The sequence below is a fragment of the Zingiber officinale genome, chromosome 1B (assembly GCF_018446385.1).
Source record: "Zingiber officinale cultivar Zhangliang chromosome 1B, Zo_v1.1, whole genome shotgun sequence".
Classification (NCBI taxonomy): domain Eukaryota; kingdom Viridiplantae; phylum Streptophyta; class Magnoliopsida; order Zingiberales; family Zingiberaceae; genus Zingiber; species Zingiber officinale.
In genome coordinates this window covers 5495393-5514539 of record NC_055986.1, presented here as the reverse complement: position 1 = coordinate 5514539, position 19147 = coordinate 5495393, and the positions used below count along the sequence as shown (strand labels likewise).

The 19147-nt window shown below is 39.1% G+C and overlaps 2 protein-coding genes across 2 annotated transcripts; one reads left to right on the top strand and one right to left on the bottom strand.

Annotated features, from left to right (window-relative positions):
• The first annotated feature begins 5827 nt into the window (after positions 1 to 5827).
• Positions 5828 to 7139, top strand: LOC122047945 (protein RETICULATA-RELATED 3, chloroplastic-like). Its single transcript, XM_042609485.1, has one exon. The coding sequence runs from the start codon at positions 5871 to 5873 to the stop codon at positions 6945 to 6947; it is 1077 nt and encodes a 358-aa protein (XP_042465419.1). The 5' UTR covers positions 5828 to 5870; the 3' UTR covers positions 6948 to 7139.
• Positions 7140 to 8530: 1391 nt separating this feature from the next.
• On the bottom strand, positions 8531 to 12635 carry LOC122047937 (RNA-binding protein P-like). The gene is made up of 2 exons (XM_042609476.1): positions 11216 to 12635; positions 8531 to 8767 (listed from the first exon to the last, which is right to left on the bottom strand). Exon 1 carries the CDS (start codon positions 12542 to 12544, stop codon positions 11216 to 11218), a length of 1329 nt encoding a protein of 442 aa, XP_042465410.1. The 5' UTR covers positions 12545 to 12635; the 3' UTR covers positions 8531 to 8767.
• Between the last annotated feature and the right edge of the window lie 6512 nt (positions 12636 to 19147).

Below are 19147 nucleotides of genomic sequence, written 5' to 3'. Positions count from 1 at the left end.
ATCACACCAAAAAGAGGGAGATTATTGGAACCCCAAGGTTGTTTTGGTGTGAACAACAAGTTAAGTTAGGTCCTGTGTGTATCTAACCTTGTGTCTAAGTGTGCAGGAGCTTAGGAACACAGGTAATCGAGCGGAAGACGCAGCTAGCGAGAAGGACGACAGTCCGAGGGACGAGGTGCTGCGGAAGAGTACACCGGCGGACGAGAAGGAAGCGCGCGGTGGTTCCGAGGGACGAAAGCCGGAGCGGAAGATTGCTCGGGGAGCAAGAGACGCAGCTAGCGAGAAGATCGACGACCGAGGGACGAAGATTGCGGATGAGTACGCTGGCGGACGAGAAGGAAACACGCGACAATTCCGAGGGACGAGAAGCCGGAGGGAAGCACGCTCGAGAAGACCGGAAGTTGGGTTCGGGTGAGCCCTATTCCGGATGTCAGAGATCACCCAAGCAAAGCGGAGCCGGAGCAGAAAGACCTGGACCAGAGGCGAGCTGAACCGGAGAAGAGAGCACGGACCAAAAGTCAACTGGGTTGACTTTTGGCTCCGGGGCGCCCGGGCGCCCGGAAGTGACTTTTTCACAGGATCGAGCTTTGACTCGATCCAACCGTTGGGGGATAAATTTTATCCCCCCATGGCGCCCGGAACCCTTCCAGGCGCCCCGACCAAGGCTATAAATATAGTCTTGGTCCAGAAGCTTTTCATCAATTCAGAACTTGTAACAACACTTGTGTGCTTCCATTACTTTGATTAGCTTCTTTCTTTTTGTGCCTACACTGCTGTAACGAGGCTTCTCCGCCTGAAGGAGTTCTTAGTGCAACCATCTTCCTTGGGTTAACAACCTCCCCGGTTGTAACCAAGTCAAATCCGGTGCCTCGTTTTTATGCCTTCTTTTCTGCTTAATCTATTTTTCAAGTGTTAGCTTAATCGCTCGAGAAAGGGTTGTGTTTTATTCAGGGCTATTCAACCCCCCCTTCTAGTCGGCCCAACGGTCCTACAGTTACCTACAATATAAATTAATTGAACAACTACACTTAGCATAAATGTAGATATTTGACCAATGAGATTTTTTTATTTCAAAATAAATGTTTACAAAAATCTAGGCTTTTAGTATACACTCTAACATACGCAGACTATCATAGTCGCACATTTATCTCACACATCCATGTGCTCCATCATCGCACATGTAATCACAGTAATCAGGGCATCTAATCATTGTTGAACCACGTTGTCTCGGCATCCTCCTATATCATCGTCCATCTTGTGCTAATCTAGAAGTGATCTCCGGGTACTAAATCATGGTGGGAGATCTAAAAGTGCACAACCCAGCTTCTTTAGCTACATGTAGGGTTGTAAATGAATCAAGCGTTCGTGAACAAGCTTGGTGTTCGACTTGGTAGGAGCTCGTTTATGTTTGTTCAATATACATAAGATTAATTAAACAAATAAGTTTGAACAGCTCGTTAAGCTAAACAAACAAGGTTGAACATATATGTGTTCAGCTCGTTAACGTTCGTGAACGGTGTTCGTAAACAACGTTCATGAATAATATTCACGAACTATATTCATTAATAAAACTCTTTTCAATATGCTAAATAAACAATAAAATAAAATAAATAAATAAATAAATTTAAATTATCAAACTCAATAACCAATCAAACAACTAAAAGTTTCAAACAAGCTTGAATTGAGAGCTTAATAACATCTAAACGAACCAAGCTCAAGCCAAGCTTGAATTGAGAGCTTGATAACATCTAAATGAACCAAGCTAAAGCTAAGCTTCAAACAAGCTCAAGCTCATAAAAAATAAATCAAGTCAAGTTTGAACACTCATTTTAAAAGCTTGGTTCATTTTAAGCTCGGCTCGGCTCGGCTTGGTTATCTTATCAAACAAGCTTGAACACCCCAAAGCTCGGCTCAGCTTGACTTGTTTACAACCCTAGCTGCATGTCCTTTTCCGATAGAATTCCAGCCAGTTGGCCAGGGCTCCGACCCCCATGAGCTCCCCATGGAGGTACCAATCCCTGAGTCGAGGTGGAAAGCCCTAGTTGTGGCTAGGCAAAGAAATCCTAGTCCGAAGGACTGGGCAGAAGTCTTGGTTGATCGAGGACATCGAGTGGAAAATCCTACGAGTCAAGGACAGTTGGTGAAAGCCCTGGGGGTCACAGACAAAAGGCGGAAGTCTGGACAGGTCGGGGATCGGACATCCAGTGGAAGTCCCGAGTCAAGATCGCTGAGCAAAAGTCCAAATGATCTAGAGGACCGGTTTGACATCAGGTAAACTCTCTTGAGATGAGTAGGTGGGGATACGTTCCCCATTGAGGGAACAATATATGTCGGTTTGACCTAGGATTTCATGGGAAATCTGAAAGTCAAAATCAGACAGTCCTGAGACTATCAAATTAATTAATAAATATTATTTTATATTGTGTTAATTTTATTTTGCAGAGTATCATTGATATTTTTACTAGCAGATTTTGCAGGAGTGGAAATGCACAAAGAATAGCTCAGGTAAACAGTACTCGAGGCGCCTCCTGTGTTGTTGGAGGCGCCTCAGATGTCTTAGCTGAAGACCCAGGGCGGAAAGGCCAGAGGTGCCTCCCATGTAGCTAGAGGCATCTTGGAGCTTAGCGCGGAGGCGCCTCGGAGCACTTGGGAGGCGCCCTCTAATGGATAGAAACTACAATTTACGAGGTTTATCGAGTCTGAAACTGAGGGGATAACTCTTGCAGTTGGAGGTGCCTTAGACTAAGTTGGAGGTGTTGGATCCTTAGCGGTCGGCTAGAGGGTGGTGGCCCTGCAAATAAAAATGAACATTCCTCAAACTTTTATAGCTTTAATAAATCTAACACTTGCATAAAAAATAAAAGATTAATTAAAGAAAGGAAGAGGCACAACGGAATTTACTTGATTACAATCGGAGAGGTTGTTAATCCAAGGAAGATGAAAGCGCACTAAACTCTCCTTTAGGCGGAGAAGCCTCTTTACAACAATTAAAACACTCAGTTACAGAACAAGATTGAAAAGAAATGAATTACAAGTGTTGTTTTGACCTTCTAGGACCAGAGCTGTATTGATAGCCCTGGTCGAGGCGTCTGTCAGGGCGCCTAGAAGGGTTCCAGGCACCTAGGAGGGGATAAACTTTTATCCCCGTGGTACCGGAATGCGTCACGTCGCGTTCCGGATAAAAGCTTGCTCCGGGCGCCCGGATACAAGTAAACATCATGTTAACTATTTGGTCTGGGTTCTTCCTCTCCGACTCCATTTGCTTGGGTTCGGGTCTTTCGCTCCGACTCCGGCTCCGCTTGAGTGATCTCGGCCATCCGGAATAGAGCTCACTCGAACCCAACTTCTGGCATTCGAGCAAACTTCCGCTCCGGCTTCTCGTCCCTCGGAAACACCGTGCACCTCCTTCTCGTCCGCTTGCGTACTCTTCCGCAGCACTTCATATCTCGGACCCACCGAGCTCGTTGGCTCTGTCTCATGCTGCCCTTCTCGCTAGTTGTGTCTTTCGCTCGAGTTCCTGTGTTCCTAAGTTCCTGCACACTTAGACACAACGGTTAAATACCAAAAGGACCTAACTTTATTTGGTTGATCACATCAAAATTATTATGGGGCACTTACAGGAGGCGCTCTTAACACTTTATAAAAGCATTGTTCGGCAACCACAAAGGAGAATAAACAAGCTACAACTTTTGATTTCAAATCAAAGCTCAAACGCTTGTCGTGCGTCTCCGACTTCCAACTACAACACTGCGTCAACAACTGCACTCGACATTGAATTTTCATATTATCAATATAATTTATTTTACGTAAACTTGTAATCATCTTTTTATATGTTTTTTGTAATTGTTGAATTTCTAGTGAATTGTTCAACGAAAGTAATCGTCGATTACGGATCTTGAAGAGTTGCCACAAGCCCCGAACTAAATAACACTAAAATTGTTAAACTTTGAGTTTTTGTTTAAAAAAACGTGAAAAAAAAATATGAGCACTATTCATCACCTCTGATACTTTTTATCCAACACCAAGTATTATCTTGGCTCTGCCTATGGGGGTAATATCATGACAATCATTGTATCAAATCGGTAACTTAGCGATCCCTAGAACAGTCTCACATATTTTAAAAGAAGTCAAATCACAAAGGATTGATACGGCGGCCTTTCGCATGACCAGTGAGCATCTAACAATTATAAGCTGATAGCTAACCAGTCATAATTTTATTATCGATTGGTTGGTTTCTATTTAAGACTCTCTAATTATAATTTTTTTCCCTTCCTTTCTATGCTAAAAATTGTATCTATCAACTATAAGTATTTAGAGTTATAAACTTAGTCTATGGATAGTAAATGCTCGCACTTTGGACGACCGTATGCTTCCTAGATTTTTTTCCAAGAATGATTAATTTTTTTTAATAAAGAAGACGAGAGAAAATAAAAGATTGTAGGTTTGACACAAAAAATAAAAGATTGTAGGTTTGACACAAAAAATAATGTAAAGATGAGATACTTGAGCTAGTTTTAAAATTTAAAGGACAATTATATATATATATATATATATATATATATATATATATATATATATATATATACCTAGTGTTTGGATTCATATTTAGTCGTCCATGAATGTGTAGAGTAAGGATATCCAGGTTAAAATCCCCCCCCCCCCCACCCACCCACCTCTATGTAACAAGTTGTTATCCTACATATTCACGATGACCATTTACTATAGACACCTCTCATACATGGAGATGTCTCCTAATCAAAAGTGCCCAATATATATCAAGTATCTCATCTTAATTGTAACTTTTATTTGTTTTCGTTTATACCCGTTAATGTTCATAATTTATGAAATATCCCTTACTATTTTTATTTCTTTACTACCATATTTTATCATTCTTTGATATTTTAAATGAGAAATTTCTTTTAAATTTGCTCATTTAAGCTTCATTTTTACTCACGCGTACTAAAGGGCACTATCAGAGACATGATCTGCTATCCATAATTTTCCTCTCCTCCTGTCCTACTAGTTAAAAGGAAAGAAAATATATGTCATTTTGAATAAAAAAAATAAAATCTTCCTTTAAAATTTAGAATTTAGAGCTGTAAATAATTTTTCTATTATTACTTTAAGTCGCTTTTAAATTCTAAATTTTAAAGAAATATTTTATTTTCTTTAATTTAAAATAATATTTTTCTTCCCTCGTGTAATGGACGGAAAAGATCCCTCTGGCACTATCAGTCTTTTAAATCATTCCTATTAGTTTATTATTATTTTTCTAATTAATAAAGGAAACAATAAACCACAATCTTAATTTAGCTGATATTTCAAATGAATTAAGGAAAATACTGACTTTTCACATACATAAAGATTAAAACCCCAGTTCATACACGGGGAATCCACCAATTACACCTGACCATGAAGGTGACGTGGAATCTAGCGTTATTGTAAGACGTCTATTTAATGCATCTTATAAGATTATATATTCCACCAACCACTGCTAATCATTATTCCATATTTACCCTTACTAAGGACTGTATTTTCCATATTACTCGCGTGAATCAATATAATATCGTAAAATCCATAAGGATATATCAGGAATATGGAATCTTTTTTCGATATGCTCAATTCACAAAACTCTCGTTGTTGTTTCGTGTACGCATGATCTTGTCGGACAGGAAACAGCAAAGTAATCGTATCGCATCGTCACTTGTGTGCTAAAGATCGTTCACATTGCCTATTTGACGGTTTGGTTAAATGTCGTTGGTTAGAAGATATGGACCTTAGTTTGATCCATACATTGGATCTGATAAAGCACCATCTCTCTCCTTCGTTAATACCGAGATACCTTCGCCCGCCCTCGCCTGAGAACTGCCATGGCCGCCGACGCCTCGTTTCTCCGCTTCTCATCGCTTCCGATCCGCACCGGAACCCGCCGTGTAACGAGAGGTGCAAACCTCAGCCGCGATCCTTCCCCCTCCCTTCATCCCTCCCCCCGCCCTCTCTCCACCGGCTCCTTCCCGCTTCTCATCGCTCGCTATGCGAATCCTAACCGATCCTTTACCTCCCCTGACCGATCGGGCGGAGGCCCTGCCTTTCCACCAGATGGACCCGGTAACTACGGTCGCGGCGGAGATGGTGATTCGGACGATGATCGCAACCGCGATGAGCCCGCCTCGTCAGATCTGGGAGGTCCTCTGGGTGTCTTCCTAGAGGGGTGGCGATCTAGAGTTGCCGCCGATCCTCAGTTCCCCTTCAAGGTCCTCATGGAGGAGGTTGTCGGCGTCACTGCGTGCGTCCTCGGCGACATGGCCTCCCGACCCAACTTTGGTCTCGACGAGCTCGACTTCGTATTTTGCACCCTCGTTGTCGGATCCATCGTCAACTTCGTCCTCATGTACCTCTTGGCGCCCACGGCCGCCTCCTCGGCCAGCGCCTCTGCTCTACCTGGCTTATTTGCCACCTGCCCCGCCAGCCACATGTTTGAGCCGGGGTCTTATTCCCTAATCTCCCGTATGGGCACCTTTGTCTATAAAGGTGTCACCTTTGCCGCTGTCGGCTTCGCTGCGGGCCTTGCAGGGACGGCGATCTCAAATGGGCTGATCGCTCTACGCAAGAAGATGGATTCAGGGTTTGAGCCACCTAACAAGCCCCCGCCGACCGTGTTGAATGCGCTGACCTGGTCGCTGCACATGGGATTGAGCAGTAATTTCCGGTACCAGACCCTTAATGGGATCGAGTACGCAATGGAGAAGGCATTGCCTTCATCTGCTTTCAAGGCATCAGTGGTGGTGCTTAGGTGTTTGAACAATCTGCTTGGAGGAATGTCTTTTGTTATGCTTGCAAGGATTACCGGGTCTCAGAAGGCGACTGCAGATGCAGAGGCGGTAGAAGAAATCAAGGAGAAGTTGGTCAGTGACAAAGCTACAATTCCTGAGAACGGCGATGATTAATGAATGAGCGCAAGGTAAGTAAGGGTTATCTCGTGTTTTTTTCTTCTCGATAGTTGTTGGTAAGATAGTGTTAGAAGAAAGAACTGATCTTGGCATATCAAGGAAGGTAGAGGTGTTGCTTTTTTCAATAATGAGAAATGCTAGTTGGGATGGATCAATAAAGCAGAGCGAGAAGCTTCACATTTCTATAAACTGCTTAGGTTGTCTATTGAATTTGCAGCACCATTAGGATAGTGATTTTTCTCTCAGCTTAATGTTTTTTCTCTAATGATGATTCTGATTGTTGCCTGTTGAATCCTTCTCTGGTCCATTGCTTTTACTTTTTCTTTTAAAGTATAGATGTAGATACAAATATATGCAAAAGGACAGATCGATGCATGAAGATCTAAAGCTGTGTTTATGATTCAAATTCGTGATTTTTTTGATCACAGAGTAATAATTTTATAGTTATGCTAAGTTCCCTTCCATAGAAATATATGCAAGTGATAGAATATTTTAATTCTTAGAGAAGCTTTGCAAGGCAGGGAAAACATTCCTCTCACAAGTTTTGATTCACCATCACTGATTCCTAACATATTGACAACAGGCCTGCACACTGATTGTACTGATGTGACATCTTGCTGATTGTTATGACTAACTGTTTTGTTGTGCTATTGACAATGCTGATTGTAATGCTATTGACTTGTTTTCATCATTATTGTCAAAAGAAATTGGGTCCTTTTCCTACTTAACCTCGACCTTTTTGCTTAGCAGAGTTAATTAGAAGTTTATCACAGCTTTACGTGAAACCTCAAATTCATCAGTACATTTAAAGGTTTTTAAACTTTTGTAAGTTTCTTTACTGTGATAGTTTTAATATAAAAATTTGGTATAATTTAATAATTTATTATACCATATTAATATCAAAATTTAAATATAAATGGTATAAAATTTATAACATATAAAAAAATTAATAAATTAAAATTTTAGACTGATCGATATGATAAAAATGTGGTTCAAACAAAACCTATCAAAGACTGAATAAAAGTTGATTTATAAGACTCAATTGGAGATAGAATTATCAGAGACAAAATTTAATATTCATAAACGACTAAATTAACACCAATTAAATCATTTTTTTAAAAATATTTTTTTTTGAATTGCTTAATTAATTTTCTATTTTAAAGTTATGTTTTTTACTAACCTGAATAAGACTCATTTACCAGGTAGAAATTAAAATGGCCTCATATTTACCTTTAAGATATTTGAGTTGAAGAATTTTATGATTTCAAATACCAAAATAAAATAAATACAAATATTTCTTAATCTTATTACAAAATACAATTTGTATTTTGAAATACTGGTAGCATTGTACAAAAGCCCGTTGATGTTTCCTAGCAGACAATGAGAGGGAGTCTCTTTCGTAAGTGGAGATAAAATTAGACAAATATTTATTTTCTGGAACACATTTTCCAGCAAAAACTAAAACTGGAATGCATCATGATATCAATAGAACTCCAGAGTAGAGTTGAAAAAAAGACTTATTTTTGGTAAGTAAAAAATAGGAGTGAGCTAATCGATTTATCAGGTAGATATCAACAACGTAGCAAAATTAAAATGTCTATCTGATATATGCAAGCGAATCCAACTACATCAACAGTTCAAACCTTGCCAAGTTCAAAACCTAGCAATAGTATAAACGATGCCAGAGCTGCAGATATCGGTGACTATGAAAGGGCAAACATTATTTTGAGAAACAACCCCGTAAGTATTCTACCTTTCAACTCATCAGTTTAATCCATACTCAGCTGAGGAGAACACTTCATTGTAGGCCAAGGAACCTGCATTGTAGAGGGAAAGGTTAGCTTAGATGATCCTCCAAAATGACAAAGAAAAAGAAACGAGGTTTTTCATAACCAAATAGCAATATGAGCCATCAACTTAAACTACATTTTTTTTTAAAAAAAAATGTAATAATATCAATGCTACATCAACACTTAGCTTACACTCGACGGCAGTAATAGAAACCACAGAGGACCATAATTTTGAGGCATAATATATTAGTTTTGCTATATGTGTGGTGAAAGCTACTCACCAATGTGCAAAATTGTATTGATCTGAATAAAAGTTTACAATAAAACACTCTTGTTGTGTTGTCACTGTTTTACCAGAATGCATAATATTGGATGATCAAGTTACTAACATTATTTCCTTCTCTAAATTAATGAAGGAAATGGAGATGGATTGTTTTTCACTATTAATCCGGATGAAAGAGAGAGAAAATGTAGATGGGTTGGTTTATTTACTTCTGACGAAAAAGATAATGAAAATGGAAGATGAAGTAACATCATCCAAACAATGGAACTGACTTATAAGGTTCAACTAAAAAGATTCTACATTCAATAGGGCAAGCTGATTGTTAAGCGTGTTATACAAAAAAGCTAATAATTCATAAAATGACATTTATGGTTGCCTAACCTATTTACTTAAGCAATAAACTCATAAAAGGACCATATCTAACTGGCAAAAAGTTATGGTGAAATTGAGTACAATTTTTTTTATTGCAATAACGTGGATGAACCATAATGAATACTTAATTTGATGCTCCATCCAATTAAACTGACAGAGGCAGCTAACCCCCCAAATTATTAGTACTTCTCTCAATTTACTTCCTCTCCTCTATTCCGTCTCTCCAACATTTCTCCTCATCCACCAATTGCAATGTAGCCAGCACTAAGAGCAAAAACAGCCTCATGAAGTTTTTGATTTCAAACTGCTTTTCTCACTTAACCACTTTAGACCTTGCAGAGTTGCAACCTTTACCACAACTGTCCACAATATGATATAAGAGTGGGAGAGGAAGAAGGAAAAGAAAATGAGGTAGGGGAGAAAGCAAGAGCAAAAGAGAGAAAGAAAAGAGAAAAATATGAGAGAAATAATTTAAAAAGAAAGGAGGAGAATTAGGGAGGGATAGAGAGAAAAGGAGAAAGAAGGGTTTGTTCTTACACGAAATAAGAAAAGGGAGAAAAGCGAGGGAGAGATTAAAATAGTTAAAAAGATTTAAGAAACAAACCCATATACTTACAGTCAAAATTGTTCTTACAATCATAATTGCTCCAATAATTGTTCTTACACTAAATCAAACAACATAAGTAGCTACCTTATATTAGACAAAATTTACGGGACTAGAGATACAAAAAGTTATTTGCATTTCATGCAAGTAAGACACACAGAACATAGCGATAGTATAATTGAGTGCTTGGCCCTGCTTGCACAATATTTCATGTTCGACCACAATGGTCTCTAAAATGTTTTGTGGGAAACCCACAAACTAAACCCAAGGGTAATTAAGATAATTAATATCTCTGACTCACATGACAAATCATGCTTGGCACTCCAAGTTAAACAAATAGTTATTCAAACTTGATGTATATTAGAATTACATTACAATCAATAAATGTTCAAGAATAAAATAGTATAATGATGCCAAACATAAACAATTTATATCCCTAACCCAAGAATTATGTTCAACAAGACATGGTCACAAAGAATACGGTTCAAAAAAAATTAACCCAACCATTATGAATATTTAGATTAGAAGAATATATATTCATGTGCTACAAATCACAGTCGTTAGTATCTAGGTTAAATCATGTGATACAAATCTCATGCATGTAAGAGTTGAGTTACCTTATGTGAGGGAGGGGTGAGGGGAAGCAAAAGTTTAAATAATGATAATGATAATAATAATAATAGCAACAAAGACCTGTACAGACAATGTTTCTAACCAAATATTTATGTTTGTACATGGTGCCATAGAATATGCTCTGAGAAATACAATAAACCAAAGCATTATATATCCTAATCAAAAACATGATCTCTAACTATGGACCTGCCCGTCTATGCATCTTAATATTAATAATATCTCTAATTTTAAAGATACAGATATTGTTCCCTGCGCAAGAAGTTTTGGTTGGTTAAGTTTAAATCTAAATATTGTAGAGCAAATTACCCTTTCCTTTCCTCTTTGTTGATAAGCCCTAATATCAGCATTTTTAATTGCTCATACTTTAGCGATCTGAGCTGCCATAAAACTGGTAAAATCACTTTCCTGAAATCTTGTTGATGAAAATACTAATAATATCGTAATCACATGTCAATTAATCAATGGCATGTAGACATCAGATAGTATCTTTTTCCACAATCAACAATTAAAGTATGAACTCTTAGTAAAACCACAGATCAAGACAATGCCATATTCAGTTCACAGAGGCTATAGATTATCTTACCTAGCGCCCAAAGTACGGGGGTAAGCCAGATTGTGAATTTGTCCTGGTTGACGAAGGCAAATAATTGCTATGGTAGGTTCCCAAGCCTTGCAAAGCTGCTTGTGATTGATAGTTGCCAATCACACTGGGACTGAAGCTGTTAACCCCCAACCCACTTCCGCTAAGGCCTAATCCTGCTCCATATGGTGGAGTCGTGCCACTCCTGTTCAAAGACGATGACACTCCTGCAACCCCAACATTCTGCCCTAACAGTCCCACTGCTGGATTCAGACTCTGCCCTACCAACCCGATTACTGGATTGAGACCCATCATTGACTGTGAGGCGTAAGTCAAAGAATGGTCATTTGATGGTAACCCCGCAGGCAAGGAAACTTCTGTTGCCTGGCTCTTCGGTTTCATCCCCTCGACAGCCCTCTGGCAGTTCAACTCGCACCCATCAAAATACTTCCTTTGCTCCTCCAGGGCATTCTTGCACCCCTCCTGCGTCTTGTAGACAAAGAATGCAAACCCGCGAAGCTTCCCCGTTGTCTTGTCATACCCAATCGGACCATCCTCAAGCTCCCCGTACTTGGCAAAGAAGGCACGCAAACGCTCAGGATTTACATGGTCGCCGATGTTGTTAACAAAAATCTTACGGCCAGTGGGCTCAACAACAGGACCGTGAGCGCCAGGGGGACCAAATGAAGAAAGCTGGCAGGTTGCCATACGGTTACCAATCTTCTTCTGTGGTTCACAAAGGGCCTTTTGAGCGGCAGCTCGGGTGCGGAAAAGGATAAAGGCGTAGCCTTTGCAGCGGCCAGTATTGCGGTCAGTGGGAACCCTGCACTCCTCGATGTCACCGTAAGTAGAGAACACTGCGTTGAGGGTTTCGGAGGTGACATCCCAGCCGAGACCGTAAACAAAGAGCTTGCGCTGGGCGGGGTCAGATTCGGAAACGGTAGTGATGCGCGACAAAAGGGAAGGGTTGCGTAGCGCGGCTTCCTTGAGGAGCTCGACCAGCTGGTCCTTGCCGAAGGGCTCGAGAAGACGTCGGATAGACTCGCGGTCGTCGGGATCGATTTCCTCTTTCACTTCTACCTCGTCTTTTGTGAGTTTCACAGTCGTCTCTAATTTTACGTTTCCGGCCACTGCTGCTTCTTCTTCTGCTGCTTCCTCTTCCTCTTCTTCTTCCTCTTCCTCTTCTTCAGGATCTTCTTCTTCTTCCTCCTCTTCCCCCTCTTCCTCCTCGATTTCTTCAACCTCTTCTTCTTCCTCTTCCTCCTCCTCCTCCTCGTCGGATGAATAGTAGGATTTTGGATTCTGGACCGCTGGTTTTCGCTTCCTCCCCATTTGCGGCGCTACGAAATGGGAAATTAGGGTTTTGAAGATCTGAGACGGAGAGCTACGATTTAACTTCCCCAGTCGCCTCGCATGATTTATGGTACCGACCCTGAATGATAACTCGGGTTCGGATTAATCTTACTCGGGTTGCACGACCGATCCTAATAATTTTTATTTTCTTTTATTTATATATATATATATATATTACTCGGGTTGTACGACCGATCCTAATAATTTTTATTTTCTTTTATATATATATATATATATAATTTATATGCTGCGGTGCTTATGGTGCGGCGAAAATGCGGCTCCGTCCACGTCAGCTGCGGTGCCGTGAAAGTGAACCAAAGAAATAAGCGCGTGAGAAAAAAAAAAAAAAACATCGCAGCGAGAGAGAAGCCGCGACCTCAACCCTCGCCGCACCTCTCGCCCTCGCCGCGCCTCTGCTCTCTCCCTCGCCGCACCTCTCGTCCTCGCCGCGCCTCTGATCTCCCTCGCCGCGCCTCTCGCCTCTCGCCCTTGCCGTGCCTCTGAGATCTGCCGCAGCTCTCTCTCGCTGCGCCTCTCGCCCTCGCCGTGCCTCTGAGATCTGCTGCAGCTCTCCCCAGCTGCGCCTCTCGCCCTCGCCGTGCCTCTCGCTCTCTCCCCTCTCATGCCGTTGCCGCGAGTCCCCTCCAGCAGAAGCGCCGAGTTATCCCTCTCTTCGGCGACAGGTTCTATTCTGCCGCGAGCCCTAGCAGAAGCGGCGACAGGTCCTCTCCTCTTTTCCTTGAACAAGGTCCATTAATTACCAGATAATAAACTCTTTCCACATAGTTGTTGACATCCTTATTAACTAACATTAGCCTCCACTTCAATGGATAGTATCAAACAAGGTTCATTACACACATTACAAGTTTCACCTTCACAATCAGTTTCATTAAAATATCACCTCTTACCAAGCATATATTTTGGAGTACATATGCAGAAACAGGAGAAATAAAAATTCAACTCCACGTTCTTCCAAGGATTTGGTTCACCATTCTTGACACTTAGCACAATGTCTGAATAATAATTTTTCAAAATTGGTATAGATAGAATCCTTATACTACTCAAGGAAGATTATACATGTTGGTGCAATTGTTTCCTAAGTGGTCGAGTTCGATCAATTAAGTGATACTTGGAGAAACTAAGAAATTAGGATGATCTTTGATACAATCACACACAAGTGGTCGATTTCAACTAACTAGTCTTGATGTTTGGTTAAAAATTTAAGACAGACTATATTGTGTGGTTACTAATATGATTTCTCAAGTGTGCATGTGTTGGTTACTTGACAAAGTTATTACAAGTGCAATGAATAATGTTCAAGTAGGTTAAGATAGATGGAACACTTAACAGAATCAGATGGAAATTATATTTGGATTATGTAATTCTCTATTGTTTGCAATATGTTTGATTCATGGAATTTTAACTTTTATATTGAATTAAATAGGTTGATGCCGTAGCTGGATTTCATTACTCAAATGGTTAGCCATTTGATTTGATTTTTTCTTCCTATTTGAATTTCAAAATATGTATTATAAGATTAGCATTTATTTTTGAAATGTTTATTAATTGTAATGTAGGGAAAAACATATGTAGTTTTTATTGGACGGAATCCCGGTGTTTATGATAGTTGAGAAGAAACGCATACTCAAGTTAACAGATATAGCGGTGCATTGCATAGCTCATATCTGAGTAAAGAGGAAGCATTAAGAGCTTTTAATTCATACAAGGAGAGACAACATGGTTTCTTTGCCCCTACTGTCCAAAAATGTTCAAGCTCAACTTTGGGTTCAACTTCAACTCCATCCTCAAGTTCTGGTGAAAAAATGAAGCAGACTGAAGAACTAGCGAAGTTGATAAAAAGCCAGCTAGATTTAGCTGATGAATATCGTCGTAATGCAGCTAAGATCGCCGAGATGTGTGAAGAGATTAAAAAAAAATTTGACTCTGTTAATATTAGTGATTAATCGGTAGACTTCTTTATTTAGTTGGATGAATGTAATTTATGGTAGACTTTTTTATTTAATTGGATGAATGTATTTGATAGTAGACTTTTTTTATTAGTTGAGTCAATGTATTTGACAGAGTTGAATCAATGTATTTGACGTACTTCTGCATGGTAATTTAACATTTAATCTTGTACAATTAGAGTCCCTCTTGTTGCAGGTTTAGAACCCATTACATTTGTTGGAAAGAATGAGGTGATCAGTTCTTTCCTACTTCGACATCATTTATTAGTTTGTTAGCTCTCTGGACCGATCAGGACGATCGGTCTGGGAAGTGTCTGATCGGTCTGTGGACCGATCAGCCTATGGGTGGATCGATCCACAGACCGATCCCCCTAGCGCTTTATTTATTAGTTTGTTAGCTCTCTGGACCGATCAGGACGATCGGTCTGGGAAGTGTCTGATCGGTCTGTGGACCGATCAGCCTATGGGTGGATCGGTCCACAGACCGATCCCCCCTAGCGCTTTGAGTCCCAGCGCATCCCACCGCTTCTTTCTGATCGGTCTGTAGACCGATCAGATAACCCACAGAAACTTTCTGTGTGATTCCTGATCGGTCTGTGGACCGATCAGATAACCCACAGAAACTGGATCGGTCTGCCGACCGATCCAGACAACCAGAGTATCGCTGGATCGGTCAACAGACCGATCCAATGTCTGTTAGTTTTAGAACCTCTCAGTTAACATTTTGTAAAACATTCAGAATATGATGAGCCTTTTCGAAGACTAGCATCAAGATTGGTCATTGGCCATTGACTAGCATCATTTTAAGTCCCTTTTGACCAAATAAAAAGAGAAAAAATATAAATAAAAAACTTTGATGACTCACCTGACAACAGCTTAACATTCTAAAAATGTTGTTCATTTTTGTCCAATGGCCCGGCAATGCAAATGGAGAAGGCAAAATTTGATCTTTACACCTTTACAAACTTAGTCATGTTTGGTGCAATATTACTCGAAATCTATACAGCATGTGAGTTTGAAATCAATAATCTTGTAACAAAACAAAAGTATCTTCCCATCAATCTTAATTTAGAATTACTTGTCTTCACTAAAGAAACAGAATTTACAAGACACCAAATTAGTACAGCAAAAAGTCTGAACAACTGTAATACAATACATGACCTAACTAGGAATAACACATCATCTAGTACGATAACTAAGTGCAGGAGAGCTATGGAATGCAACATCAATCCTTTGCTACATTAGTAAACTTTGCTTGTGAAATTTAGCTCCCGTCAGTTGCATCCGGATCAAGTAACTTTCAACCACAACCAAGGCAAACTACATTTGAAGAATATTATTATTGCATCCATAATGAGAGGACATGAGTGATGCATCCTTTCCATCCTTGCAGTAACCATTGTCAACCTACATCCATTAGAAAATACTTAAGACTAAATAAGACTAAGCAATTACTAGACATGAATATAGCAATATGCATATGCCGTTAGATAAAATTATGCCACAATAAATTCAATGAAAAAGTTCAAAATAATCAATACAAAAAAGTCTTTTTGAAGTGCAATGGAGAACCAGATTTGAAAATGTGGATGTTGCTGACATTTGACAACTTGTTCACTATATATTGATGATCTGGCAGTCCATCAATATCAATTAGCACAGATTTGAAGTGCAATGGAGAACCAGTAAAATTAGATGATGGTTCTAATTCATTTGATCAAATCAATTACATCATATCGTCCAAGTAACATTTCAAGTAAAAAACATGGTATCATATCGTCCAATTGAAGCTTTGTTGTCCAAGTAACAATTCAATATTCATAATTGTTGTTGTCCAACATAAGTTTTCTGGTTATAGTTACATTGGCAATCAAAACATGAGATTTGGCAGCAGTATGTAAAAATATGTACAACAAGAAACAACATAAAAAAAAGATAGTATGTAAACCAAGTGGACCATTGGGGTACTAAGCATGGTATGATAGTATGCATAGATACTTTGTTAGAAAGACAATTAGGTAAAGACAATTTACTATAATTTAAAGACAATTTATTATCTCAATAAATTACCAACCATGGATAATTACAACATCCTATCTCATGTTGTTTGAACCTGCAAAATAAAGATAATTTATTTATTTCATTATCTCAATAAACAATAAACCACTATAATTTAACAAATTAAAACTTTGATAGTACCGGCTATAGATCCCAAATCTGGTTCATATGTGTCGTCAAGACTGATATGATTATTATCTTCAATTGATCTGATAATTAACATATTGTCATATACAATAATCAAATAAGTTTGTTTGTAAGAAAAAATATAATAAAAATAAAAAATTAAATCGACACATACCCTCGTTGCAAATTGGGACAGTTACGCTTGTCATGTGACACTCCTCGATGTCCGCATCCACGACAAAGCCTAGAATTTGATGTTGATTTCTCCTTTGATGATTTTAATCTCTTCCCACATCCCTTAGTTCGCACTACAGAAGGATCAATAATACCAAGTGTATCATCCATGGATTTTTTTCTTTAACTTCTATCACTGCATGTTGTATTAATGGACATCTCTTGAATTTTGTTGTAGATACAATCAAATTGTTCTTCCAAGAAGGTTGTCCTCTCATTACTCAAAGATGCATCATCAACTAACACTGAAGCTTTATAGGATAACCTCGAGTGCCTCGACATCAAATATCTTTCTGAATCTGGATCATCAATGACATTTTGCTCTCCTAAAGCATATATTGCTTCAACTTTAGCATATCGTGTCCATCGTTTCAGTATATACATATCAGGCAAATGAAACACTTGGTTGATACGAAAAAAAGCTAACATATGTCTACATGGAATGCCCTCAAACTCAAATTTGGTGCAACTACACGATATGTAATCCCTTTGTTTGTCATGCGTGAGCACTCTTGATTTTGAGGAAGAGGAACTTTGAAATTTCATCACGTGGTAAACTGCTGAGGCAACTCCTGTACATGTCTGTTGCACATAATAACTATGACTCTCGATCATTTCACTTTGAAATTCGAGCCATTTCTTTTTTGTGTACAGCTTAACCATTTGACTTTCCATTGGCCAGGTTGTATTAACTTTGGGATTCTCATTCATATCGATATGGTCCGCAACTAACTCATTGTGTCTTTGGTGTCTCAGTGCTCTATTAAAACGTGTGATAAAATCCATTAATGAGTTCTTATTTGAGACATATTTCTTGAAAAATGCATGTGACCCTTCAGATCTTTGGCTACTTGACATTCCTGCAGAAAATACATGACTAAAATATGCTGGCACCCATCTGTGTCGCAATTCATACATCAAGGACAACCAATCATTTTTCTCTAAGTTAGCTTCCTTGATAGTCTCTTTCCATGACTTTTCAAAATCATCAGGTGTTGAAGAATTTGCAATGACGTTCTTTATGCTGTGATAATAGTTTTGAAAAATCAAAGGGTCTAATTTTTCTGGGAATTTGTTCAATATGTGCCACAAACAATAGCGATGCACTGTTTGAGGCAAAACCTGTGCAATAGCTTTTGTCATTGCAGGATCCTGATCTGTAATGATAATGTTTGGTGCACCTTTAGGCATGGCTTCTAAGAACTTTGTAAGCAACCAAACAAAAGACTCAGTTTTCTCATCACTAAGAAACCCGCAACCAAAAAGAATTGTCTGATGATGATGATTAACTCCTACAAATGGTGCCAAAATCAAACCATATTTGTTGGTGTTATAAGTTGTATCAAATACAATAGCATCACCAAATACACTATATGCCCTTCTTGATACATGATCAACCCAAAAGCACCTACTAAATCTGTTATCATAATCAGTCTCGTAGGCAAAGAAAAAAGCTGAATTCTTCTCTTGCTCGGATGTAAAAAAACTCGATAAGTGTTTCAGCATCAATACCCTTTTGTTCATCCCTTAGATTTCTCTCAAGGTTTCTAATTTCAGTTTCTGTACAACCTACCCATTCAGGGCCTCCATACTCTATCTCTAATAAATGCATTTGTTGACAAGTTGGTACATTGGCCTCTGAAAATTGTTTTGTCAATGCTTTTTTGGCTGCCGAAACACTACGATGTGAGCGTAGCAAATGCACCTTTGATGGAGTCGAGAGTGGATGATTATGAGCTTCTATAAAGTTACAAATAACCCAATCCGGTCCCATCTATTTTTTGAGAAATGCAACATTTGCCTTACAACCCATTCTAACTGTGCCACGTGGTCTTTCCCTTATTTGTTGATCAGAGTTTGAATGTTTCTTGTGTCGCATTAGATCTGCATGCCCTTCTTTGAAGCATACAATTTGTTTCCATGTCACTTCATTTGTCATTTTATTTTTCCTACTCGTGCTATTCCTTGAACTAAATCCAGCTTCTCGTGCATATTGGTTATAGAACGAATATGCATCCTCTAGAGATGAGAATTCCATTCCAATTTTTGGCTTTCGATCATCTGCAACTTGGGGAATGAATTCCTGATCATCAACTCTATTTTCTTCCATTTCTGGACGCTCTCGCATTTTATTTGACAATAGATAAATAAATTATAAACATGATATAAATAAAAACTCTTCCAATAAAAGTTATTA